The following is a 27,257-nucleotide window of genomic DNA, read 5'->3' as shown; positions in this document are numbered from 1 at the left end:
GTAAAGAAGTATGTTTCTAGGATTAAGTCCAAGTTGACCTCCACTTGTTCAGACTCCACATTTAACTTAAGTTCCTATTTGGCAATGGCAAAGGCTTATGCAAATTGAGTCTATTCAAGATAAAGCCTTTTTATTTAACTGAGGGTGTCTATGTCTACCAGGATGATATTATGACTGTAGCAGAGATGAAAAGGGTAGAAACAAGTCTTAATGAGTTGTCCCCAGGAGTTCAGGGCTCTGTCACTAGAAACACAGTCCAATTAGCTACCTGGGCCTGTCCTTGACCCAGGATGAAATGTAGTGGTGTAGGCCTACTAAGGGGGCACGTCCAATGTGAGGCCACTCACTTTGTCTGCGTTATGTTTGAATGGCAAGCAGAGGCTGCAGCACTTGAGTGGTAGTTCATGATTGGAATCCAGCACCAGCTCTCCTGGAAAGCTTCCACACTGCTGAGCATGGACACCTGCCTCCTGCGGGACCTGAGCTTCCTACCAACCACAGCCAGGGCTAGACGGTACCAACATTCCCAGGGAGAGATAGTCCAGGATGGGGCAATCTCCATGCACCTAGAGGTTCTGCTTAGAAGTTTTGACTACTTGTTATCAACCGATAGAGAAGTCTAATTGCTTACTTGAAGGAGGAGATCCTTCTTACCAGCTTGGACTGAGTTCTTGGTTCTGTCTTCTTTTTGCTAGACAACAGCTTTTGGAACCCCCTCATAGAATGCTAGCCCCTTCGGGTAGAACACCCACGGTCCTAGAAGACCTCGTTTCCCAATCTCTTGCTCCCACATAAGATAATTGAGCATATTCAAGAAGCACTTTCTAGAGAAGTATAAACTGAGACCAATACTGCCAACGTCTGGATCTTCCAGTGACTGAACAACTCTTTGTTCTACCCCTTGCAGAGGAGAAGTGCCATTATTAACCCATGCTTGGGATCTTCTCTCGAGAAGCATAATTAGACTGAGTCTTGTCCCCCTAAATACAGTCTTAGATGCACTGGTGTTTTATGGGCTAGATCTTTTATTCTAAAGTATAAAAGCCTAAAGATAGCCTTCTTTCTTTTAGTGAAAAACACAATAATCCATAGACTTTATGGCTAAATCCCTAAAGTGATATAAATATAGTATGTTGAAGGAAACACAGAAAGAAAATGGCAAGAAAAATTTCACTGGATTTTTAATACATACAGTATCAGTTTGCTAGAGTTGCTGTAACAAAGTATTGTGAACTGAGTGGTTGAAATTTATTGTCTCACAGTTCTGGAGTGTAAAAGTCTGAGATCAATGAGTTAGTAGAGTTGGTTCCTTCTGAGGGCTGTAAGGGAGAGTCTGTTTCAGGCCTCTCCCCTAGCTTCTGGTGGTTTGCTGGCAATCTTTGGTATTCCTTCACTTCTGCATCACCCCCAAGCTCTCTCCATGTGTATGTGTCTGTGTCTAAATTTCTCCTTTTTATATGGACACCAATCATATTGGATTAGCGGTTCACTCTACTCCAGCATGAACTCAACTTAACTAATTACATCTGCAACAACCTTATTTATAAATAAGTCACATTCTAACTTACTGGGGGTTAGAACTCTAATATATGAATTTGGCGGTGGCGGGGGGGGACACACAATTCAACCCATTACACTTATGTTTTGGTCTCTTACTTTTGGAAAAGAACACCTCCTCATTTAAAACACACACCAAGAGGGCTAGCCTCGTGGCATAGCGGTTAAGTGCGCGCGCTCCGCTACCGGCGGCCTGGGTTCCGATCCCGGGCGTGCACAGAGGCATCGGTCGTCAAGCCATGCTGTGGCGGCATCCCACATAAAGTGGAGGAAGATGGGCACAGATGTTAGCCCAGGGCCAGTCTTCCTCAGCAAAAAGAGGAGGATTGGCATGGATGTTAGCTCAGGGCTGATCTTCCTCACAAAAAACAAATAAATAAATAAAATAAAATAAAACACATACCAATAAAGGGATCACAGAGCAAATTCTGCCTTTCAACAATTACTTTTTCTTTGTGTCAAAGAAAGTATTAGATGAAAACACTTCAAAAGTCAGAAGTCAAAAAGTGGTAGAGTTGAAAGACATGTTAATTACCATATGTGAAGGGTCAGACTTGAGTGACAGGTCTTATCCACCCTTTTCACTGTGGGAACAGATGATGTATAAGCCCATTGCAGCCTCTTAGGCATTGTTTTTTTTTCCTTTTGTTATGAACTAAATGTTTGTGTCCCCTCCCCAAAATTTATATGTTGAAATCCTAACCTCCAATGTGATGATATAAGGAGGTCAGGAGGTGAAGCCCTCTTGAATAGGATTAGTGGCCTTATAAGAAGAGACACAAGACAGCTTGCTTCCTCTGTTTTCTGCCATGTGAGGACACAGCAAGAAGACAGCCATCTGCAAACCAGGAAGAGGGCCGTCATCAGAACCCAACTGTGCTGGCACCCTGATCTCAGACCTCTCAGCCTCCAGAACTGTGAGAAATAATTGTCTGTTGGTTAAGCCCCACAGTCTACAGTAATTTGTTATAGGAGGCTGAACTGACTGAGACATTCTCTTTTTCACTGTTTTCCCATCAAACTACCTTACTGTACTAGAAATTTAGAGCTTGAATAAATCCTCAGAAATCCACAGTTTCAACATTGTCACAGAAAGCTAACTAACTAATTATAATGCTAGAGTCTCTAGTATCTAGTGAAATGTGCAGACTCGGGTGAACCATTTGGAGGGGACAGTTATTTTTCATCATCAAATTTATGAACGGAAACCCAAAGTGTTACAACAATAAAACTCAGAAATGAAGGAAAGCATTACTCATTTTTAAAATTCTCATTCTCATTATGACACATTACCCCTATAAAATATCCCTTTGCTATCGTGGACTTGTAAAATAACTTTTTAAAGTTATATTAATACTTCAAAAATTATAAAATGCTCACTGTTGAAAATATGGAGCAGAACAAAAAAAATAAAAATTGGCCATAAATCCCATTACCAGAAGATAGTATCTGATATTATTTTGGTGTATTTCTTTTCTGGGTTTTTTTTTTCTATACATATATATGAATATTTTTAAATTTACATTATGCTGGATATACATTTGCATTTGACATTTAATACTTATTATTATATTATAGGCATTTATTTGTGTTTAACGATAATTTATCTAAAATTTGTTTTAACATGTAGAGTGATATGAGAAGCTTAGCTGTATCTAAAGGACTATTTCTTCCCATTTATTGAATATGTCATCAAATTCTCATGGACTTTTAGTAATTTTTTAAGGATATAAAAATAAAAAATATATATCCTGTGCGTACAATTTAAAAATTGCATAAAAAAGATCAAGAAGAAAATAAAAATAATTGATAATTCTAGAGGAATAGCCACTGTTAGTGTTTTAGTGTACTTCCTTCCAGTCACATTTCTTGTCTATTACGTTGCCATGCATTCACACACTCCAGAGAGACTGTCAAACCTACAGACCCCTGCTGAAGAGTTCTTTACTTGGTTCTCTGTCATCGCTCTGGCCGCAGATGATCGGATAAAGGATGAGTACTTGACATGGGGCAACCAATCTATAGACCAGCTTGTTACCTACAAGGGCCCTGCTAGAGATCTCTACCCAAGAGTGGCACTCTGTAGTAGATAGTGATTGACTAAACCAGCCAGATCTGTGCTTGGGAAGTTTGGATTCAAGACCTACAGAGAGATGGTCAGTTGTAGTGGGAAGCACAGCTGAAGTAGAAACAGAATGTAGTAGAATGCCTGCAAAAGCCAAGCACTAAAATCAGTGGTGGAGGGTCTGCTGTGGTCGATATGGGCTCCTCAACTTACACATATTCAGGTTTTGAATCACACTTTGACATATTCAGCATTGGGACCCTGAAATGGCCTTTTATATATTGGACATCAGCAGATAAGCATTTTGAAATATAGCATTGTACTAATCAGAGATGTTGACTGCAAATTACAGACACCAACACTGGCCAATTTGAATATTAAAAAGGGAGTTACTGAGGGCCAGTCCCGTGGCTTAGCGGTTAAGTACGCGCACTCCGCTACTGGCAGCCGGGGTTCGGATCCCGGGCGCGCACCGACGCACGGCTTCTCCGGCCACGCTGGGGCCGCATCCCACATACAGCAACTAGAAGGATGTGCAGCTACGACATACAACTATCTACTGGGGCTTTGGGGGGAAAAATAAATAAATAAATAAAATCTTTTTTAAAAAAAAAAAAAGGGAGTTACTGAAAAGCTGTTGGGTAGTTTCTAGACTTAACAGAAAACTAGAGAACCAGGCTTAAAAACTGGGCAGGAACTAAGGTCAGCTAGGCGCCAAGAACAGACAAGTCACAATACAGGAAGAGAATGGTAGATCATCATTGCTGGCACTCCACAATGGATTCTTGATTCTTCTACCACTGGTGACTTAAATGATCTCTAACTGCCCCTGTGTCTTTGTGTCACTCCCTTAAGATTCAAAGTCCCAGAGAGAAGCTTCCAATTGTATGAACCTAGCTCATATCCCTGTGGCCTCCCTAGAGGGCCAGGATCTACTCCCTCTAAATCCCACAGTGGGAGGTGGGGCCCTGCTTTCCAGTTTTAGGATTTCTCTGAAGCCTAGGGATGAGTGCCATGATCTTAATTAACCAGCAGAAAATAACCAGTTCTATCCAAAAAAACTCAACTCACCCCTTTTCACAATATGGTCCAAAAGCAGGTTTAAAATTATCTTCACATAGGTCAAAACTTTCCTGTAGTTCTAAAGCTGTAAAATAATGTAGACCATTGATGATAGGTGCTCGTACTGAACCCCTGAAATTGGGAAAAGAAAAAAAATCCAAAGAATTTTGTAATGGTATCAAGCATATACACAAGAAATATCTAAATACTGACCATTACACTCTACATAAATGCAAATGCCAATAAAATCTATTTGGAATAATATAATGTATCCGTTCATAAACATTCACTTCAGAGCTTGTCTTAGACACTGGCATTATTACATTCTAATTTGTAGACTAAGCAAATTTGTATTGTTGTGAATATTCCTTATCCATTAAGCCATTAAAATAGGCAAATTATCTTCCTACTGATTAGTACCTATTCTATTGTAAACCCTAGTCCATTTGTTATGTGAGATCCAGCAATATATCAACTGCTATAAAAATTGAAATAGACATTTTCCAATTTTCTTTATAATCTAATGCTTTGAAATGATACCAGAATAAAATATTTCTCAAAATTCTAATATGATACTCTCAAATGAACTCTAGTATAAAATGTTATTTTTTCATCTATACTAGCCTGTTTCCCCAGAGTGACCAGAGAGAATTATTAACCATTTTTAGCCAATAAATCCTACTGCTATTCACCCCAGACATGTTAAAGGGAGTTGTTGTGTGCAAAACAGCCCAATTGCCTGCAAACATATGCAATTCAAAGCGTCTACTTGCCCTAGTTCAACCCATTTGGAGCTCATATTTAAAAATGTTTAGTGTCTCTGTCCACAGTGTCTTAATAGGCATGGCTGCTCTGCTGGTCAGAAATCACCCAGGCCCCAGCTTTAGGTGTTCTAGGGGACACCGCCTTTCTCCTGACCTCCACACTCTCAAGCCCGCAATAGAACTTTGTACGTACCACACAGCCTGTCTTTTGAATCAGACTATCCAAAGACAGCCTACCAATGCAAAGAAAATTAATCACACTTTTTTTGATATATAGTGGACAAATAGACAAAACTTAATTTTATTTACATGGGTTAAAGATTTTCAACAGATAGCTTAAAATTATAGACAATAAAAAGATCTGAAATTGAAAACATTTTAAATGGCTTTTTTATTCTGCTTGCTTGAATCATTGCATTCTAAAAAGCTTTTTAAAATGCAATAATTAAGGTCTAGTCAACGCTCTTCATAACTTTCTGAAAACAGGGACTTCACTTTATTACTCAAACTTTCTAAAAGGTCGCACGGAAAAGAGAATTCAGAATACTGAAGCCTGTAACATTAATGAGAAACTAAAATGCAAACATTTCATAAACATCCTGGGACCTGGTTAATTCACTTTGAGTAAATCTTAATGCCTAAATATGTAATAATTAATAGGAGAATAACTATTATAGCCACTATATGAAGCTTTCACTATGCAGAAGGGACTAAGTGAAATATTTCATATTAAGGACTAAGAATTCATGAATTAATAAAGATACAATGGTCCCCAACCTCATGGAATTTACAATTAAAATGGAAAGGAGACATTAAACAAATGATCCCAAAAAGCATTAATTGCTATTGTTTTGAGATTCATGAGAGTTAAGTACAGGCTTCAACAGGGTATAATTAACCTTCAGTCATGAACAGCCTCGGTGAAGGCTTATATTAAATTTCAAACACCACCAGAAATATCATTCTTTGCAGTCTTCAAAGACTGCAAAAAATCCTCAGTTTGTAGTAGCTATGAGCATATTGTGCCTTTAAAAATATACACAAATGAAAGGGAAATACAACTTCTAGAACTAGTTTTACTACTGAATCACTGGGTGCATTTTAGTACAGAGGTCCCTGTTTATGTTGATGATTTAGGATTCACTTGGTATATCTGGATGCTAGAAAATCAATCTAAAGATGCCCAGGTGTAACTAAATGTGATAAATCACTACCTTTGAAATAGGAGTGTGTGATGAGGAGGTGTCTTTCCCATTAGGGCCTTGCGGGCTGTCTCATACTGTCTCACCATAGACTCTCTTTCCTAGGCAAGAAATATGATCAGAAAATTATATTGATGTCAAAATGATGTCTAATGATTAAAATAGTCATAATCATTCTCTTACTAGAGATTGCCAAATATGTGGAAAGAAAAAGGAAAAAAAGGCCTAAAAAACAATTGATATTTGTTTAATGGGAAGAAAAAAAACCTTATAAATCAAATCAAAAGATTTTTATGATGACTGCAATTTAATATATAAACTTTATTTGACATCTAAATAATAAGGTGGCAATTTTTTATTATTTCATGTTTATATTTTTTATCTTTCAATGAGATTCTCTCTTAAGCATACAGATTATTATCGTCTTTTTAGTCTCCCTAGATCTTAGCACACATAGCAACTAACTGATTGACTATATCCAACAATGTTTAGATATGATCCTGAAACAGGACAAATTGAGAGGTCTTTCTTCCATATTTCACCAACATCACTGTCGCCATCACTAAATAATTAATAAGCATTTGATACGGATATAAAAACATAAAAGTCTCTGCATTCAAAAGGTTTATAACCTGGTGGCAAAAGGAGATTTAAAAAGATGGCAGAAAAAAACAAGATAGCAAATGCTGTTTTATAAATAGTACACCATGTGTTTACACAGATTATGACCTGTTTAGCAACTGTTCATGTACTGGATTTCCTCACTTTAAGGAAACCTAATATATAAAATTCCTAATTCACTGAAAAGATAAATTAGCTAGTGCTTATTTGTTTTACATAAAAAACGATCATTTATAAAGGGATTTATAATAACATTTATTTAAACAGCACGTGCATTTAAAATACACTAATCTTTGCTCTCAGTAACTTAACCTGAAATAAACCTGACTGTTTTTATTTTAATGTCATTACCAGGCCCCTCTATAAGTTGATACTCATTTAAAATTCAATAGGAAATAACAAGAAACAAGTATGCCAGGGGAAGGATCCACACCATAGCTGTGGTGGTAAGCCCACAACTCCAGGCTAACCACTTGTTTTAGCCTTGAGAACTAACACACTTTCAAGTGTTTGCACGTCTTTGGGGGGAATTTTTTAAAAATCGATTTTTAAGGATTAAGTTGATATGATTCTAAAAACATCTTTGCATTAGAAAAACCTATCTGCAAGAGTGGCTCTGCTCTGCGGTGATGCCAAGACGGGCGCAGTGAGCATCTCTGGGAAACAAGTCACACCCCAGACACCAGAAGTCCCTTGGTCCCTCCTGTATCCCCTGCACACAGCACACACGCCTTAGCACAAAGCAGGAGCTCAATAAATATCTTTAATGTACAACAGCATAAATGTGGGGGGATAATATAAAGAGTGAATAATGTTTACCATTCTTTATAATCTGCACTAGAATTAGCTGTCAATTGTTGCTAGTTTGAGAAATTCTAGATGAAGATTTTGCAACTGTTCATTAGAAACCATGACACATGAGAGCTAACATGTGGATTCATTGAACACAGGCTCTCAGGTGGATGTTTGACTGCCAAGACCATTTTACTGTTTTCCTGACCATTAGCTCTGTGGTTCTGCATAAGCAAGATGAGGAGAAAATATCTGTTGCATGGGAAGGAGGGAGTCTGTAATGGGACAAGAAAGGAGGAAAGGAACAAACTCTATTTAAATTTCACTATTTAAAAACTATATGTTTAAATAACTCCATAAATACATCTAAATTGCTTCATAGTACTATAAAATTACTTATATTGACCAAAACTGCTGTCCCGCTCTCATGTTAATTTATTACTTTGCCTCAAATCACTCTATACTAGTAAATACATTTACTATTGGGATTTCACTTTATACCATCCTTATTTCTTTCCTATATTGACACTTGATTTAAATTACATCACACTTGGGAAGATGACAGTGGTAGTGGAAGCACAGTTTTTGGATCTTCCAGAATCCCGCATAAAAATAGATACAGCAACTAAATAGCAACATGAAAAATATATCAAAACATTTACAACAAAACTAGGTGACAAGGTATCTCCTCAAAACCCCAAATACAGGTGATGCCTTAACAGCCACTGCATGATATCAGTGCTATGCAGGAGGAAGCTGAAGGAAGCAACAGAGGGGCTAAAGCACCTGAGAACAGGAGAACCCCAAAATAGCTCAAAAGGATTTATTGGGAAGCAAAGCAGGACAATTTAGGAAACACAGTGAAACACAGACGGAGTTGTTCCCACTCTAATGGTGGGTAAGTAAAAGGGGTCCACAGTAAGTTCCGAAGGAGCTAAATCAACTGTGAATTCTTGAAAGTGACCCACGGGGGCTCCCTTCTAAGACACGGCCCCACACTAAAGAAAAAGCTGATGGGAATGGGATAGAAACTAATTAGGACAGAATCAACAGAGACAAAGGAAAGAGAAAGTGTAGATGGAGAGCCAGGAAATCTCAGGAAGGAAGGGAATAGAGCCAGGAAATCTCAGGAAGGAAGCTGCCGTCTATGTTAACGCTATTTGAAGGAAGCATGTTGCCTTCGAAAAACTTGAGAAAACTAATTTCCCATAAAAATAAGAAATTTTCTAGTTAAATTCTATACAAAGTTATTATAAGAAAAAAGAGAAAAAGGAGCAGAGGAACACCTCTACAGACAATGTAAGCTTGCTCACAGAACAGATAAAATCTGTAATCTACTGTTTCAAAATAAATTAAACGACATTAAGAAAATGACACAAAACATCAAGGAACAAATAAATTATAATTTTACAAACTTATAAATGAGGTGACAGAACTCAGGAAAGAGTTAGAAATATAAGGGAAAAAACCACTTCAGAAACAAAAACTAAGCTAGAAGGAATAGAAGAAGAGTGAATAAACACAACAAATAACGCCTTAAGAGAAATAGACAGTGAATGGAGAAAAATTTTTAAACTCAAAAAGAAATGAAGAAAGAGGTAAAAAGATTCAAGAGAAAATGACAAATTTACATAAGATAAACAAAGAAGATCTAACATAGAAACAATCAGAGTCCTGGACAAAGTAATCCAAAATGAGGAAACAGGATAGTTGATAAAAACTACAATCCAAGTACAAAGTATAACAGCCTGTTATTAACAGGCAAGGATTCAGGAGATATTGTTCCCATAGCCCTTTCTGTATCTAGTAGAGAATAAGCTTAGACAACAAAGCAACTAGAGAGACATGGACCTGAGGTCTAATGATGAGTACTAGGTATGTACATATTTGAGAACTAAGACAAAATGAGAGTTAAAGGGAGAGAGTATATAATGACTATATGCTTTGATAGTGTAGCTATAACACAACCATAAATAATGAGGGGAGAATATCTGCAAAAAAACTTTTTAACTGTTCTCAGTTTTTATAATGGGTGCTGTAGTATTAGTAATGTTACCCTGAGACACTTCTGTGTTTTATGTGAATAAAACAGATGAGAAATTTAATGAGATATTATAATTCTATGATCTACGTCTTTGAGGATCAGCATTCTCAGTGTGGAAGAAAGAAAAATATGTAATACAGAAGTTAAGTAAAAATCCTGCAGTCATGAATCTGAATTGGAAATATTAATGCGAACTCATGAAATATTTTATCTAACCACAGAAAAGGCCTAGAAATAATGACCCCCAACAGCAATGAGCATTCCTAACAACCACAACGTGTTCTTGTACTACCATCTTCCACTTAAAGAAACCAAGGTTTCTTGGAGAAAAGATTGATTCCAGGTCTGGGACAGGTAATGAACAAAAGAGCATTCAATATCTTGTCATACCAGATAGTAAGATGGCTATCGAAGCCCACATGGGTCACATTAAAAGGACACAGGAGCCAACTTGAAGAGGTCCTCATTGGCCAAAGGTAGGATAATTCGAGTTTCAACAAGGATAAAAAACGCAGTGGGGGGATACCCTTCAATATGCATAAATCAAGATCATAATGATCATAAATGATATTTAAAAATTAATTGGGCACCTTCAGAGAATAATAGGAAATCAATTCATTATCAAAAAAAGCATTTAGACTGCTGATCCAACACAAACTGTACCGCATGGTAACCAGGCGGCAGATGAGAGAAGCATCTATTTATAGTATTATTCTAGCTAATAAATATGCTGCTGAACAACATGCACTAAAAAATGCACCCGAGTAGAAGAAAGCACTTTTCTTTTGGAGTCGAAATAGACACTTCTAACCTGGGTAATCTTGGACAAGCTCCCTGAGCTGACCTACCTCACAGTATTGAAAGGAAACGTTGCTTGGCAAATGTAGGTGCCTGATATTTTGTCACCACAGATCCACTTTCTCCCCGGCTTTCACACATTTGGGTACTTTTTATGATTGTACTGGCCTTATCTGCTGCACACATACACTTGCTAGACTGGCTTTCAATGAATTGGTCATTCAGCACTTTTTTCTGGAGAATTGGCTTTCAGTGACTTAGCCTGCTTCAGGAGTAAGGGTGCCCCCTAAAGAGGTCAGAGGAGCTGGTTGAAGAAATAGATACTATTGAAGTTTAGAAAATCAAGCTTCTCCCAGAAGGCAAAGATCTAGTCACAACAATTTCAGAGTGAAACATCGTCACTAAGCCGGCACAGCCTTCCGCTTTCCAGAGAACCAGCCATGCAAAAGGGGGTTGGGTGATGCAGCGATATCTGACAAGTGAAACACAGCAATTTACATTTCTATAACCAATGGCACAGTTGTTTTTATTGTTTTATTACAGTTGTTTTATCTAATTTATACAACAACAGTTTTACTGTATAAATAAAACCTCTCACTGGATAGTGTTTGTTATATACGTTTTGCAGCAGTAAGAAAAAAGCTGTGCATTTTTATTACTCAAACCTAAAAAGGAAATTGTAAGTGATGAAGAAGGCTGATTAAAACCATATTTACAGTTCTCTAAAAATCTTTTAGAGATGTTCAAATTAATGTGCTTTGGGAGTCATTCGTAAAAGTAAAGACTATTTAAGATATGAAGAGAGAAGACAAAGCAACAAAGGATTGTATAAGTGAGGAATGAGAAAATGAGTAGATTGAATAGTTTATTAAATTATTTAAATTCATATTAAATTATGGTCATATTTTATATTGCTGAACTATTGGAGTCACAAGCAAGAAAAGTGATGTTAGCTGATTTTTTTCAGACTGGAAGAGCCAAGAATAATACTCTTGGACACTTCTTCCTAACAAAGACAAGTCGGTTGCGTCCTAGAGTAAATCCCCAGTGACCTTAGAGATGAGAAACCAACAACAGCTGCCGGTATGTTAGGAGTCAGGATACTGAGGATGTCCATGCTCCGTGAGCCCATCTTCTACTCAGAGAAAGAAGGCAGTAGCAGAACCTAGAGATTCCTGACCTCACCTCACCAACGAGAGGAGGCGAGAGGGGGCGAGAGGGGGTCACTACTTACCATACCTTCCATAAGGGCAGGAACCAGGTCCACCTTGTTCTAGTGTCTAGAACAGGCTCTGGTCAGCAAATATCTGCTCTACACTGAAAAGCAAATCCAGATCCTACATACATGGTTGGAATTCAACAAACACAGGACAGATAGCTAGGTGAACAAGCGAGAGGAAAGGAAGGGGAAGGGAGAGGGGAAGACCAAGAGAAGGGAAAGGAAGGGAAGGGAAGGGAAGCCTTTTGCTTATGGGCATGGAGAGGATGGCCATGAGAGCAAAGGTTCTAGGCTTGCTAAACTAGCAAAGACGTAATGAACTCATCCCGCAAAAACTATCACACAGACCATGGACGCTACTCCTTTCACACAGGGCCACACTTCTCGTAGCTCATTATTTCACTTTTCTCAGTGGGATAGTACACTGGGTCTCAGCCCTTAACAATTCCCACCCTAATCTTTTCTATTGCTATAATGTGGATTCCTCACTCGCTTCAAATTCTTCAGATTGATCGTCTAGTTGGACCTTTGTCTGACTTTGGCTTCAGCATTGCCCTTGGACCCCCCACCTTACAGACTGCCCTTGATTTTTCAAGCTGCAGCCTGTAGGAAATCCTACCCAATCTGAGTGGTTAAGTAACTCACTGAGGCTTGTACAGCGAATGAACAGACACACAACACTCGTTCTACTACACCAGGTGCCCTCCTGCACCCCACAACTGCCAGCATCCCTCAAGTCCCTTGAGATCCTTTTATCACTTTCTTCCTCCACCCCCGTCCCCCCAGGGATAAGCACTCTCTTGACTTTTATAGTAACCACTTCTTCTTTATAGTTTTATCACCTAAACTTGCATCCCTAAATATTATGGTTTAGTATTGCCTGTTTTTAAATTATATATTAATGGAACCATATAATATGTATTCTTTTGAGTCAAGAACTCTTTGGTTCAACAGCATGTTTGTGAGATACACCCATGGAGCAAAGTTCATTTTCGTTACCACACATATTTTATTCTATAAAAATTCAAAATTTTATCTGGCCATTCTACTGCTGATGGACATTTGTGTTTCCAGTTTAGGACCACTATGAACAATGCTACTACGAACACTCTTGTACATATTTTTTGGTGCCCATGGTCACACATTTCTGTTGGGTATATACTTAGGAATACCACTGCTGAAGCACAGGGTATGTGTCTGTTCAGTTTAGTAAATAATGCCCAACTATTTTCTAAAGTGTATGAATTGAATCTCCCACCAGTTGTCTTATAAGAATTCCCATTGCTCCACATCTTAAGTCAGTTCATAATTTTAGTACTTTTAGTTTATGTATAGTGGTATCCCATTGTGGTTATAATTTGCATTTTCCTGATAGTGAGGTTGAATATTTCTTCAAATGATTATTGGCCATCTAGATATTATCTTTTGTGAAGTGATTTTTCCATAAATTATCTGTTTTTTTCCTTAATAATTTGTAGAAGTTCTTTATTCTGGATATGAACACTTTTTCAGTTATACTTAATTGTAAATATCTTCTCCCTCTCTGTGGTTTGCCTTTTTTCCTCTTTACTGCTGTTTTTTTATTAACAGAAGTTCTTAGGTTTAATGTACCTCAATGTTTCAAATTTTTCCTTTGTAATTAGTGATTTTTGTATTACATTTAAGAAATCTTCCCCCACTTCAAAGTCTGAAAGTGTTCTCAGATTGTCTTCTAGAATTATTATTTCATACTGCTCAGCAGTGCCACTCCTCTTCATAAATCAACTTTCCATATGTGCTTGAGTCTGTTTGGAGGCTCTTATTTGGTCTGTTAACCTATTTTTGTGCCAATACTAGCACTTCCATATAGATATTAAAATCCACTTATCAATTTCCACAAAAAAATTTATGGAGATTTTGACTGGATTGTGCTGAATCTATAGATCTATTTGGGGAGAGCTGACATTTGTACACATATTGAGTCTTGCAATTTATGAATGTGGTCTATTTCTCCACTTATTTAAGTCTTTGATTTTTCTAAATAATATGTTTTACATCTTTCTAGGTATGGATATTAAATCTACACATTTTAAAAAATCATTTTTTAGGGCCCGGCCCAGTGGCGTGATGGTTAAGTCCATGTGCTCCACTTCAGCGGCCCAGGGTTCACAGGTTCAGATCTCAGGCGTGGACCTAGGCACTGCTCATCAAGCCAAGCTGTGGCAGCATCCCACATACAAAATAGAGGGAGATGGGCATAGATGTTAGCTCAGGGCTGATCTTCCTCACCAAAACAAAAATCATCTTTTAGTGTCATCCTAGAGATTAAATTACGTGTCCTTGACTCATCAAAGTCTGAAAGTCTGATATTAATTATTATATTTACCCTCTTCCTGGATTTCAGATGTAAGAATTTTAGAACACTTTATCTTTCTTTATACGCTTCTTGACATTATAATTGTATATTTTAATTTTATATACTTTAGTTCTATGTATATTTAAGGAAAAGTCATTATTGTTCTATAGAGTCAATACACCTTTTGATGTATTCACATATTTACCCTTTCTCTTGCTCTTCATTCTTTCTTCTATGTCTGACCTTATGTCTTAGATAATTTTCATTCTGCCTAAAGAAAATTCTCTAGTGTTTCCTTTCATGTAGATTTTCTGTGACAAGTTGTCTGTTCTTTTGTCTGGAAATATCTTTATCTTCATTTCTGAAGGATATTTTCACTGGAACCAAAATTATATGTTGGTAATAATTTTCTTTTATTGTTTTAAAGATATTCTTTTGTCTTCTTGCTTCCATCATTTCTTTTGGAAAGTCATCTATCAGCCTAATTGTTACTCCTTTGAAAGTATATTTTTCATCTCTGACTGATCTTTGGATTTTTTTTTTGTCTTGATTTTGAGTACAATATAATTTTAAAACTGTGTGTGTCTAAATTGGGTTCTCAAGATTTCGTGGCTTGATGACTTTTGTCAGGATTGTAAAGTTTCATCCATTATCTCTTCAAATCTTATGTTTTTTCTCTCCTGCCCTTTTAGGATTCAAAAACACATGTTAAATCTTCTCATTGTTTGCTTTATATCTCTTACCCTTTCATTGTATTTTCCATCTTTTTGTCTACGATCTATTTTTCTTACCAATTTTCTAGTCCACTAATTCTCTCTTAAGCTGTGTCTAATTGGATATTAATTTCAGTTACTGTTTTTTCCCCCAGGTTTTATAATTTCCATTTATTTTTTAATTATCTTTTTTTTTTTTTTTTTTGCTGAAATTTCCAATTTTGTTTTGCATCTGGGAAATTGTAAGCACCATTATTTTAAAGTTTGGATTTGATAACATCAATACTTGGAGGTTTGAAAATGTGTGTTTGATACTGCCAAAATCTGAAGGCCCTGTAGGCCGACTTCTATTACCTGTTGAGTCTGTTACCTTTAGTTCATGTTTCCCATCTCCTTGTGTACCTGGTTATTTTTTAATGTGCACTAGACACTGTATTTCCAAAAATATCTATAGAAATTTTTTTCTGTCAGGGACCTAAGGACACTAGAAATCTGGGATCTTTTCAATGTAATTCCAAGGATGTGAGTACGTAACCTTTAACTGCAGTTCCTATGAAGTCCTGAATACTTTTTGTTCACCTTTGTTCAAAGTTGCAGCCCTTCAAGTATTAACCCAAAGCAAGTATGGTTCCTCAGGGCTTCCTCCTTGGTGGACCTCAGACTTCAATGCTATTGTCTTAGTCCCACAATACTGTCAAAAGCGCCAAGTCAGCCCCTCAACCATGCCAATCTCAATTGGCAAAGGTCAACAGGGAAAAGTGGTCTCTGTTACCCAACTCACCTCTCAGGATCATCCTCCCTCCCTAATTCCTGGCCAGATAATTTTCCACTCTTCTGTTTGCTTTCTAATACCTTCAGGTAGGTTTGGGGGTTTTTTTGGTCCAGGTCTTCTAGTTATACTCAGTAAGAAGGCTAGTCCAAATTGCCAAGTCTGCCTTTATTGGAAGTAGAAGTAGAAATTACTTTTCATAAATCTGAAGGTTCTTAATCTTAACAGGATGTTGATGATCCTCCAAAGGAGAGCTGCTGTTCTTGAACATAAAGAAGTACAGCTGAGGGCCTGAACCCCTTCTCCCTTCCCTGCCAACCATTATCATCTTAACAACAACTAACGTTTGTTTTGTGGTCAATAATTTATAAAGAAATTTCATATGCATTTGATACAATAACTTTGTAAGGTAGGTATTATTAGCTCCACTTTATAGAAGAGGAAATGATATGTCATAGCAGATAAGTGACTTTTGTAATACCATCCAGTAGGTAGCAAGACTGTCCCATGAACTCCAAGTCAGTGCATTTCCTCTTAAGTCAAGGAGCCAATAACTAAATGTAGATAGAAGCAAGTATAGACTAGAAATACACACAGAACCAAACACACACATAAATATACACTTAGCCAACTAGTTATGACATGTGTATATGTGACTACCAAGGAATAAGACTGGTTTCCGTAAGATACTCACAAAACCAGCCTCATTATTTTGTAACCACACCTTGACATACATATAGCTATAAACTATGCACCAGGAAAGAGTGGAATATTAGAATAGAGAGATTAGACTGAAAGACCTCATGTACACAGTGAGTTTGGGGTACGTTTGAGTGGAGAGGAAGAATGCAGTCTTCAATATAAGCATGAAGAGTGCTCCAGAGAAACAGAATCAAAAAAGCATTGACAATGGGAATTTCTACTCTGTCCATCACTGTCAAATGGCTGTCTTGGTAGTTTCCAAAGGTAAATATAAACACACCAAATCTACAGAAAAGCAGAAAAATTTCTACTTTTTTTTTTTTTGGACAATTTAAGATACAGATTTTTGACAGAGGAAGTTGCAATTATTTTCTTGAATTCACTAAAAAGTTCCAAAAATACACAGAAATTTATGTTGAGAAAGTAAAATGAGGAAAATAACATCTTCTCCTATGGGTTGCACTATGTTTTCTAACATAACGTCATACCATCTCACTCAAGCTTCTGTTGTGATGATCTTAAACAGGTACATTGCTTATTTTGCAGCATTATAATAGCTATGCAAAATGTTAATAACCTATGAAATGTCCTAAAATTTTATAAATACTTAAAATTTCAAAATAGCATTGAATTCATAATCTTTAAAAGAAAATGAGGCACTAAAAATAATCTTAGGCAAATTCACCCCATATCTATAACAGCAGCAATTTAGTATTATATTTGCACTAATTTCTGAAGAGTGAATCTGTTGTATACACCACGGCCTGAGACTTTTTGTTGGAAGTAACCAGCCTGATTCTTCTGACCACTGCTGATGGTTCTGACTTTAGAAGGTGATCTGATTATTTGCTTAGAACTGGCTAGCCTTAAGGAAATACAACCAAGGAGTTAACACCTGAAACAGAAGTTCTGTCGCTTTTGTGGCAACTGTAATTGCAATGATTTAGGTCTCTTCATACTCCCAGAACCACATAAAAAGTATTACAAATGGAAAATGAACACAATCTAATTTGAAGGTAGTGCCAATTCTGAATTCAATACTCCTGCCCATACTGATTACTCTGAGTTCTCAGAGAACCGAGTTGGCACTAAGTTACATGATTGGTTAAATAGTGTTAAGTTATAACACCTGGACTCTTTGAGTGGCCTCACTGAAGGCTCAGTACAAGAATTTAAAATTATGTCCCAAAACAAAGTAAGTTTTCCCCTGAAATACATATTTTACAGCATTAATTCTATTGTAGTGCTTTTCTATTCTTGCTAAATAAAGAGTTGAGTGTCAAGAGTTTTGACTAGGAGTCTCCGGAAAAAGTACTCACAAAATCTACACTGAATATTCTATTTTTAGAACCTATGACTATTCTTAGAGGTGTAAAAAGAGGCAAAAAAAATTTGTCTTCAGCTGACACTAGCAAGAGAATAGTTTTGGGGAAACTTATTAACCTCAAAATATTAAATCCCCTTTTTGTCTGACACTGTAATGCTCATTTGCAGCTTTGCCCTTCTGTCCTCCTTACCACTGGTGTTTTTTTGGCTGAAAGTTTGGCCCATAATTCCACAAAGTAGTTTCTGTCTGTAGAATCCAGGAAATCATACGAATGCGAAGTACTAAGCTTCATAGGAGACTTTCCAAATTTCAGCTCAGGTGTCTTAATATCTGGTAGGGAAAAAACAAAGTTTAAAATAAAAGGCATAAAATAGGATAAGGGAACTTTCCGAAGTGAGAGAAATGTTGTACATCTAGATTTGCCCAACCATAACACACTGTATACTTAAAGTCTGTGCATTTCAACTTGAAAGTGAGAGAAAAATATGTCTTAGAAAAAGATAATAATTAGTGTTGATAATAATGAAGTCAGCCTGCAGCACCTGGCAGACACATCCTGGGAGTACACTTAGTGCTCAGACAATACCGGCTGATGAATGGATTAAAGGAAGTAAAACTTGGCAAAAACAATGGTTTCTAGATAGTTAACTGAAAGTCATGCTCGTAATTACTTTCCCTTTGACAAAATTCTCTTAAAAGCCTAAAAAGAAAACAAAACATGCAATTCTAAGAAGAAACTTTAGAAAAGAATAGAATGGATGATGAGGTGACTGTTTAACAGAATTTATTCATAAATGTCTAACGTTTCCTTTAAAACATTAGAGTGTCTAGAGTCCTGGAATATAAAGAATCTAAATTTCTATCACTGCTCATCTATAGAGGGCCCAGGTGTAAATACCCTTGGATATTTAGGAGCATCAACACTTTCAGGAATATTGCTTTAAAAATGCTAAAACAAGTAATTTCCATATGTACCACCAGCCAATATGGCTGCCTGATGTGGGAAGCTATCCTTACTCAAAGACAAATAAATACAGGGTAATATATAACAGAATTTTGTTTTGTTTTTAATACATAGCAAAGCAGAAACCAAGAAAGAAAAATTTCCAGGTGCCAGAAGTGATGTGAAGATTCCAAGTCAGGGCAGTGGGCATTGATGCCAAGAGGTCAGAGTGTGTCAGGGGCTGAGAGGGGAGGCCAGTCCCTGTGTGCTTACTGTACAAGACCTGGGCTCTTTGATAAGGCTAAAAGTTAGAAACGGAGTGTCTGGAAACCTCAGCCACAGACCTAAGGACTTTGCCTGGGCAGAGTCTCACCTGGACTGAAGGTGCAAACACCTGTGGGAAATCAGACCTCTAATCCTGTGCTGTGTGCTGGTATGCAATCTGGACTTGAACTTGCACCCAACTGTGTGGCAATTCCAAGTCAATAAAACAAGGTAGAAGCTGTTGCAGATGAATAACAGTATTTAATCATGGTAGGGAAATCTAAAACTCAGACCCTGGAGATGCAACAAATGGGCAAATCCACAGCCAAGGAATTCCAGGTGATAGAGCAATTTGAAAAGGAACATTAAAGTAACTATGTTTTTAACAGTCACAGAGACAACTGTATGTGGAAACATTCTTTGTTAAATCTTCGTGACAGAAAGCCATGTAACCCATATTCGTCGAGCATCTACCATGTGCCAGACAGTGCTCTAGGTGTCAGGGATACAGCAGTAAATAAAAAGTCCTTGACCTGTGGGGATTACATTCTAATGTTGGAGACAAACAACACATCAGATAATGTCAGGAAGTGATAAGTGCGGTGAAGGATCGGGAAGCCGGGTAAGGGGATAGAGTGAGATGGCATGATGGTCAAAGGAAGTCCTCTCTAAGGTGGTGACATCTGGACAGTGATCTGAAGTCATGAAGAAGAAAGGCATTCAAATATCTGGAGCGAAAGCATATTAGGCAGAGAGAGTGGCTTTGTGGCTTTGAGATCCTTTATGAGGATCCAGGAGCATGCTTAACACAACTGAATTACAGTAAAGGATTCAGCAAGGCTGAAGCAAGGGGAAAAAAATGAGATGGACGGGATGAACCCTGTGCTCATTTTTTTAAAAAACACTTGTCCTCTTGATGGGATACCAAGAACAGAGCATTGTGAAAAAGACCAGATGAATCTGAAAAAATTAAGATAAAATTTAAAGAAATAGAAGCTATATTCATTGAAATAATTCCCATAGAAATGATCCTGTATATATAAAACCTTCGAAATATAGCATTTGTGTCAGAGTTCCTTTTTCTCCTTTCTGAGACATAAGCCGTTTGTACTGTGGTGTAAACAAGCCCAGTTCAATCTCACGATACAACGCAGCTGTAATTCCAACAATGTAATGTCTTAATGATTTCTCAGCAACAAAATATGCTGGATAAAGATAATGTGTTTAGATTACCATTAAACTACATTGTAATGCCACCACTTTAATGACTTGGACTCCTATAATAAAGAGTTTCATACAGTTCTTAATATAGTTTCTAATGTTTTAATACATCAATGGACAAGAGATCCTACTTCTCAATTAAAAAAAAAAAACATAATTACCAATGTTATAATACCCTGCAATAAAGTATCGTAATGTGATCTTATTCAAAGTATCTAAATTAAAGTCAACCTTGAGGCAACATTAAAAAATATATATAAATTACTTTACAGTCCACAAAAAGTACGAAGTTCTTCAGTATATAGGCTACTTAAATTTATTTAAACACAAATGAATTTAATGATGCATGACGGATTTTAAAGTTATTTTCTGGATTAGTATCATTACCCAATGCAGGAAAATATAAATGAAATATGTGGAACAATGGGAACTACACCTCAAATTAATTCTAAAAACCTTAGAGCTTTTACTTCAACTTATATCCCTTTGCAGTCAAGTGAATTAAAGTAATATTTGTATAAAACATTTTAAAAGAATGAGCATAGAATCCAACCTAAATAAAAATGCAGTAGAGGCCATGTCCCTAAGAATTTGTATGGGGTCGGCCAGGTGGCGTTAGCAGTTAAGTTCACATGCTCCGCTTCGGCGGCCCAGGGTTCACAGGTTCAGATCCCAGGGGCAGACCTATGCACTGCTTATCAAGCCATGCTGTGGAAGCGTCCCACATTTAAAATAGAGGAAGATGGGCACAGATGTTAGCTCAGGGCCAATCTTCCTCAGCAACAAGAGGAGGATTGGCAACAGATGTTAGCTCAGGGCTAATCTTCCTCACCAAAAAAAAAAAACCCAAAACACTGAGAAAAAAAGACACAAAAACATTTATATGTATATTAAATATCATATCATCACACAGACTAAACGGGGCCTTTTACTATATAAAAGAAAGGAGGAAATAAAAGATGCAGATGGTCTGATATTACAGGCACATAGCCATGTCGATAACTAGTAATAAAATTAGAATTCGGGGGTCAGATTGTGAAAATTTTGAAAAACAAAAATCCCTAGATCAATAACCAATTTTTCTACATTAATAAGGTTACTTGTATAGCAAAGTCACTAAGTCCCTCTCCTATCCAAAAACATGAGACTGAACACTTCTAAATATAAATTTTTTAACATTTAAATAAAATCTTGCAAAAAAAATGAATCAGCACTAGAGTTTGTCTCTCCTTAAAAACACTTGGAAATGTATGACTGGGAAATAGGCTTTAATTTTCAGACAAAAGTCCTCAGATAGCCAGCCGGTTTCAGAATCGTTTATTGTTTTCCCACTCAAATCGAGCTTTAAAAGAAAATGTTTATTTAGGTAATAGTGAGGGTTTTTTAACTAACAAAAAGAATTTACACCTACCATGATTAAATATATATATATATATATATATATATATATATAAAATGTAAATACCTATAAAATCCCTGTACAAGTCTCAATACTGAAATATGTAACCAGTAAAAGGGCTCAAAACAAATTAAAGCACAATAATCTGCTATATGATTTAAAATATTTATTTTTAATCGTATAGTTACATAATCTGCAGTGGAAAATTAAGGGAAAATCTCTGTTCATATCACAAAACTGAGGGTGCCAAAAGAAGTTATTTTTCCAAGACAGAATTAAATCTTAAAAGTCTTATCTATCTGTGCTTCTAAGAAAGGAATAACAGCAACTAGAAAGATAATCATTTTACATAGTATCTGTAATAATTTCCCATAGCAAAATAAGTTTTTATAGTAGAAAGTTACCATACAAGTCCAAGGAACCATGGTAATAATATTCATGTTATAGATGGTAAAATGAATACACTTACTAAACTATTCTAGCAGGAAAGTGCTACATTCTTGAGCATCCAGTCAAAGGAGACTTAGAGAACAGATTCTACATTGAGACAAAGGAAAGCACATAAAGGTGTATTCTCACACAGAGAGAATGAGGTACAAAAAATATTTCTTTCCATTGAACTACATATTTTGAAATGTCTTCAATCGAGTTGAACTAATGGGCTTAATATTTGGGCACTGTAACCAGAATGTCCTAATTAAAACATATAACAACAGTGCCCTGAATTTCATTTTCTTGAAATGGATGAGTTTATCATGAAGTAGTTCATTGACACTTTGAAGGAGATAGGATATAGGGCGGGTAAAATTCAAGAGTGGAAACTTGATACATAAGATCTGCACATGTATAGAATTTGGGAGATGGAAAGGAGAAGAAAAGGGTAGCAATGATCGACAGGAAATAGGATAGAAACCTTCAGGGAGCTTGAATACACACTAAAGGTTTCCTCTTCTCTGAGCAATACATTTGATAACTAAATTTTTGATGTGATTTCCATCCAACTCTACACCCCCACCTCTGGTAAGTGTGGTCTCTGCTTACGAAGGGCTCATCCTTTGAGAACAACTTTTCAACAATGTTGTTTCGTTGGTCACTTCCTCTAGCAAAGACATTTTTTGTCTTTCTTCACTTTGCTTTTCTATCTTTGTCCTTGGAAGCTGAGGGTCTTTAGATCTGGTAGCTTGTAGAAGCCAGTCTTTCTCTCAACCCGTCACAAAGAGAAGACAAATGCCCACTACCTAGTAGTTTACTCCTGAGTCAAGTAACTTGACAGCATTTACCACCTAACCAATCTGAAACACAGAATATAAATGCCTTTAATTTTATCAACATTGAAATGATAACAGTAAAAATAATACGTAACATTTATTGAGCATGTGCCATGTGCCAGGTGCTATTACACATCTTTAACTGTGTATCACAAGTAAATTGCATAAGAACCTCAGAACTCATGTTTCCCCACTCACTTGTCCAAGTTATAAGGCTGCCTGCGAATGTCCAAGAAAGAATCTCTTGATCTCTGTAATATTTCGCTGAACCACAATTTCTTTCCAATATTATTCTAATTCTGTTTAAGACCCTTAATTCAACCAAGGTTGTCAACGTTTTTAAAAGGATTTTCAGAGAAGGCCATTCCATTTGCCAAATATTTCCACCTAGTTTGAACAGTGTTATCCTATTCCAATTAATGGCAAAATGCTATTTTTAAAAATGTTTTTCCTGCTTACAGACATTTGCATGAGCACTTACTCTTTCTGGGTGTTTTTCAATATATTAACTCATTTATAATCTTCACAATAAGCTTGAAATGGGTACTATTATTATCTCCATTTTATGCATGAGAAGTTTGTAACTTGCCCAAGATCACACACCTAGATGGTACTGGACCTGGAATTTCCTATGATTATTTTGACTTTTAATGTGATTTGAAATCATGAATTTGTAAGGTTACAATCTTTTAAAAAGGATTTTTAGCTTTTGCTAATCATGACTGCACTCATAATCACCTTTAAGATTAAAGATTTACTCTTCTAACATGTATCTATCATCAACACAAAGAAACAGTTAGGCTCTTGTTGCCCTCTACTCTGAATGCCTGGTCAATAAAGAAAAGTGATTTATAAAATTGTCTCTCAAATTGAACTAAGCAATTAATTAAGTTCATTTATGAACATCCTGTGCTAGACACTGTATAAATAGTGCAATTATCTGAAGTGGAATTTGGAGGATCTTTTATGGTAACGACGATTTTCAGTGTTGTCATGGAGCAAAAGGAAAGGGAATCAGCAAAGTACTTGGTGGCGAAAACACTACTGATCAAGATTGTTTTGAAGTCAGTTTTTTTAGCTTTACAAAAGAACTTATTACCATGCATATGAATTTTGGTTATATTTTATCCGGAGCCCTAACATTGACAAAGAGCATAACTACCAATACACTGGATCCTTGCTATTGTCCCAGAAAAGAATTCAGCATAAATCATGCCAACCCATCTCACCCCCCTTGAAAGTAACCAGAGCAGGGAAGCATCTGGTCAACAGGCCTCTAAGAACAGCACCATAGCGAAGCTCAAGAGCACTCAGTGCAGGGTTTTTCAAACTGCAGGCTGCGAACTAAACTGTGAAATCAATTAATAGGTCACAACCAACATTTAAAAAAAATTAAGATTGAGTAGAATAGAAAAGATCAGAGTGGATCACCATAGTGAAAGTGTTTTATGATACTTCTGTTTCCTATGTGTGTCTGTGTGTAGGTCATAATATTGTAAAACGTATTCCTAGTTATGGATCTTGGACCAAAATGTTTGAAAGCCACTGATCTAAAGACTAGTAACTGTGTGCAATTTTCTAGTATTAAGCACTATATTTAAAAAAACAGACTGCTGGATTCTTCACAGCCAGCAAGTAGAGCCAGCTGTCGTCAATGAATCATAGGTCATAAGGGGAACCTTAAATTTCCTCCAGTTCAACTAATCACCCAACATATGTAGACCTTCTGTAAGATTCCCATCACAGAGCACCTAAGTTCTGGAAAAATCCTGTCTGTTCCTCTGTAAATGACTTCTAACACTTAGAAAGTTCTTCATTATGTCAAATCAAAATAGAATATATGGTTGCTGCTTTCACAAGACAGCTTTTCATGTATGTGAATTTAATTTTACATAACTTTTCCTGAATAAACACAGGTTCATTGTAGAAAATTCAGAAAAAACTAAAAAGCATAAATGAGAAAACAGAAATTACCTATAATCTAACAACCCAGAGCTAACAACTGGAACCATACTGGCTATACCTCCTTAACCTGCCTTCTCCTTAATATATAACAAATATATTTTTCTTCCATATTTTTCTACAACATGACTATAATAGCCACATGGAATTCTAGCACCTGCCTGTACCATACATAACCTTTTTTCCATAACTTATTTTTAAAATCCCATTAGGTGGCTAGATTATTTCCAGATTTTATTATAAAGACATTAATATGAACATCTTGTACATAAATTATTTCCTGATGATAATTCTTGAATTAGAATTACTGTGTTAAAAATATGCAAAATGTTAAGGCTTTGACAAATATTTGTAAAACTGTCCCCAGAAAAGTTCTGCCAATTTACTTTCTCACTGATGACACAGAAAGTGCATTTATCCTTAGCCTCACCAAGAACAGGCATTAATTTGTTTTCCATCTTTGCCAGTTTGGTATCCCAAACAGTCTATTCTGTTTTAACTTATAGTGAGGTTAAATACTTTTTGATGTATTTATTGGCCATTTTTATTTCCTCTTTTGTGAATTACCCAATCACATCCTTTGTCAAATTATCTTTTGAGGCTTGAAAATAATTGATTTGGATCTTTAAATATTTGAAGAAGGCTCTTACGCCCAGTGGAACTATCATCTTTGTTGATTTGAACACTAGGTGCCAGACTTCTGTTCAAAAGCTGAAGATTGTATTAGCTAATAGAGTGAATAAAGTCCACACTGGGTTCTTTTTTTTCCCATAAAGATCACTTCACTGAGAAACAAAGCAAATGGAAGTGATATGAACTTTGTTTGTAAATGCAGAAGAAAAATGACAATTTTTAAATAATTATATTCTCCAATTAAAAAGCAGCAGTTTCCCTCATACCAAGAAAATCAGTAATAGCAGTAAAAACCTCTCTCACCAGAGAGGAGTTGATGATCTTTTCTACTACTTTCCTGGGACCACAAACAAAACATTGCCCAGTTGTACTCAATCTGAGACATTTATACCACCAAAACAAAAACACAAACACAAACCAACCTTATACCATCATAGATCCCAGAGAAGGGAGCTAGAGCTTCCTGCAAGTCAAATGAAGGGAAATTTGGCTTCTCACTTCCTATGTGAACGCTAATGAAAATGCACCCCCAAATGCCTTAAGGAGCCTCAGAAGGAGTTGCTCAAGGAGAAAACCAAGGAAATTTCTGAAGTTCTTACCTAACTGAATGATGGCACCTCTAAAATGCCCCATACACAGCTCATAAAAAATCGGTGGTTATCCTTATTTTCTTCCTCTCTGTCACAATCTGCCTCTCCCCTGCTTCCAATCCAAATATTTCTTGAATCTGTCCATTCCTGCCACAGTGTCTTATTTCAGACCCTTATCTTGTCAGGATTAATGCAATAGCTTCCCATCCACTCTTCTCGGTTCCTTTATTGCCTCCTTAAATTTATCCTCTATACCAACTCTAGACAGATGCTTCTAAGATAAAAAATTGACCATCCAATGGCTCCCCACTGTTAGAAGATCAAGTTTCCAAGTTCGTTAGCATAACACAAAAGGCCCTTTGGATCTACGTATACCTACAGCTTTCCTGACATTTGGGTCCTTAGAAGATGCTATGCCTGCTCTTGCCCTCCATGGTTAGGCATATGCTCTTCTAAGAAAACTCCCCCTCTCTCCCATCAGTTTGCTGACTAATCCTGCAACCTTGATGACTTAGCTGAAGGATGACCTCCCCTTGAAAATATTTTCTGACCCAATTCTCACACCCCCGGCTGAACTCAGTGCCCTTCCTTGGTATTTTTATTACATTCCAGAAAAGTTAACAAATGGGTTTTCCCGTCTATTTGATGCTAAACCTAGCCTGGCATGCTATGGGGCCCCCAATTGTCCTAATCACATGGTGGTGTGATGAACCCTCTCATCTGTGTCCCTTGATAAAAGAGAGCTCCTCGAAGTGTCCTCATCATCTCACTATGTCTGGCAACTATCATAGTCTGGCACATAGGAAGTGCTCAATTAATGCTTGTTGGATGACTGAAGTACCTAAATAAAACTAAATTATGATATGTTAAAAATTCACCTTATTGGGGCCAGCCCAGTGGTGCAAGCGGTTGGGTGCATGCGCTCCCCTGCGGCGGCCCAGGGTTCACCGGTTCAGATCCCGGGCGCGCACTGAAGCACAGCTTGTCAAGCCATGCTGTGGCGGCAT

General features: G+C 36.8%; 1 protein-coding gene across 5 annotated transcripts in view; it reads right to left on the bottom strand.

Moving 5' to 3' along the window:
• The window catches only part of LRGUK (leucine rich repeats and guanylate kinase domain containing), a 109,808-nt gene that overhangs the window by 12,622 nt on the left and 69,929 nt on the right, over positions 1-27,257 (bottom strand). The window contains exons 16-18 of one of the 5 annotated variants that reach the window (XM_058530256.1): positions 18,161-18,300; positions 6,663-6,751; positions 4,694-4,816 (exon numbers count right to left, since the gene is read on the bottom strand). The exons of 1 other annotated variant lie outside the window; for it this stretch is intronic. In XM_058530256.1, the coding sequence (XP_058386239.1) occupies positions 4,694-4,816; positions 6,663-6,751; positions 18,161-18,300 (352 nt within the window). Of the gene's footprint in view, positions 1-4,693; positions 4,817-6,662; positions 6,752-18,160; positions 18,301-27,257 lie in introns of those variants that run through there. 3 more of the 5 variants (XR_009216762.1, XM_058530264.1, XM_058530278.1) reach the window with 3 other exon arrangements.

The sequence above is a fragment of the Diceros bicornis genome, chromosome 3 (genome assembly GCF_020826845.1).
Source record: "Diceros bicornis minor isolate mBicDic1 chromosome 3, mDicBic1.mat.cur, whole genome shotgun sequence".
Classification (NCBI taxonomy): domain Eukaryota; kingdom Metazoa; phylum Chordata; class Mammalia; order Perissodactyla; family Rhinocerotidae; genus Diceros; species Diceros bicornis.
This window is presented reverse-complemented; position numbering and strand designations above follow the sequence as displayed.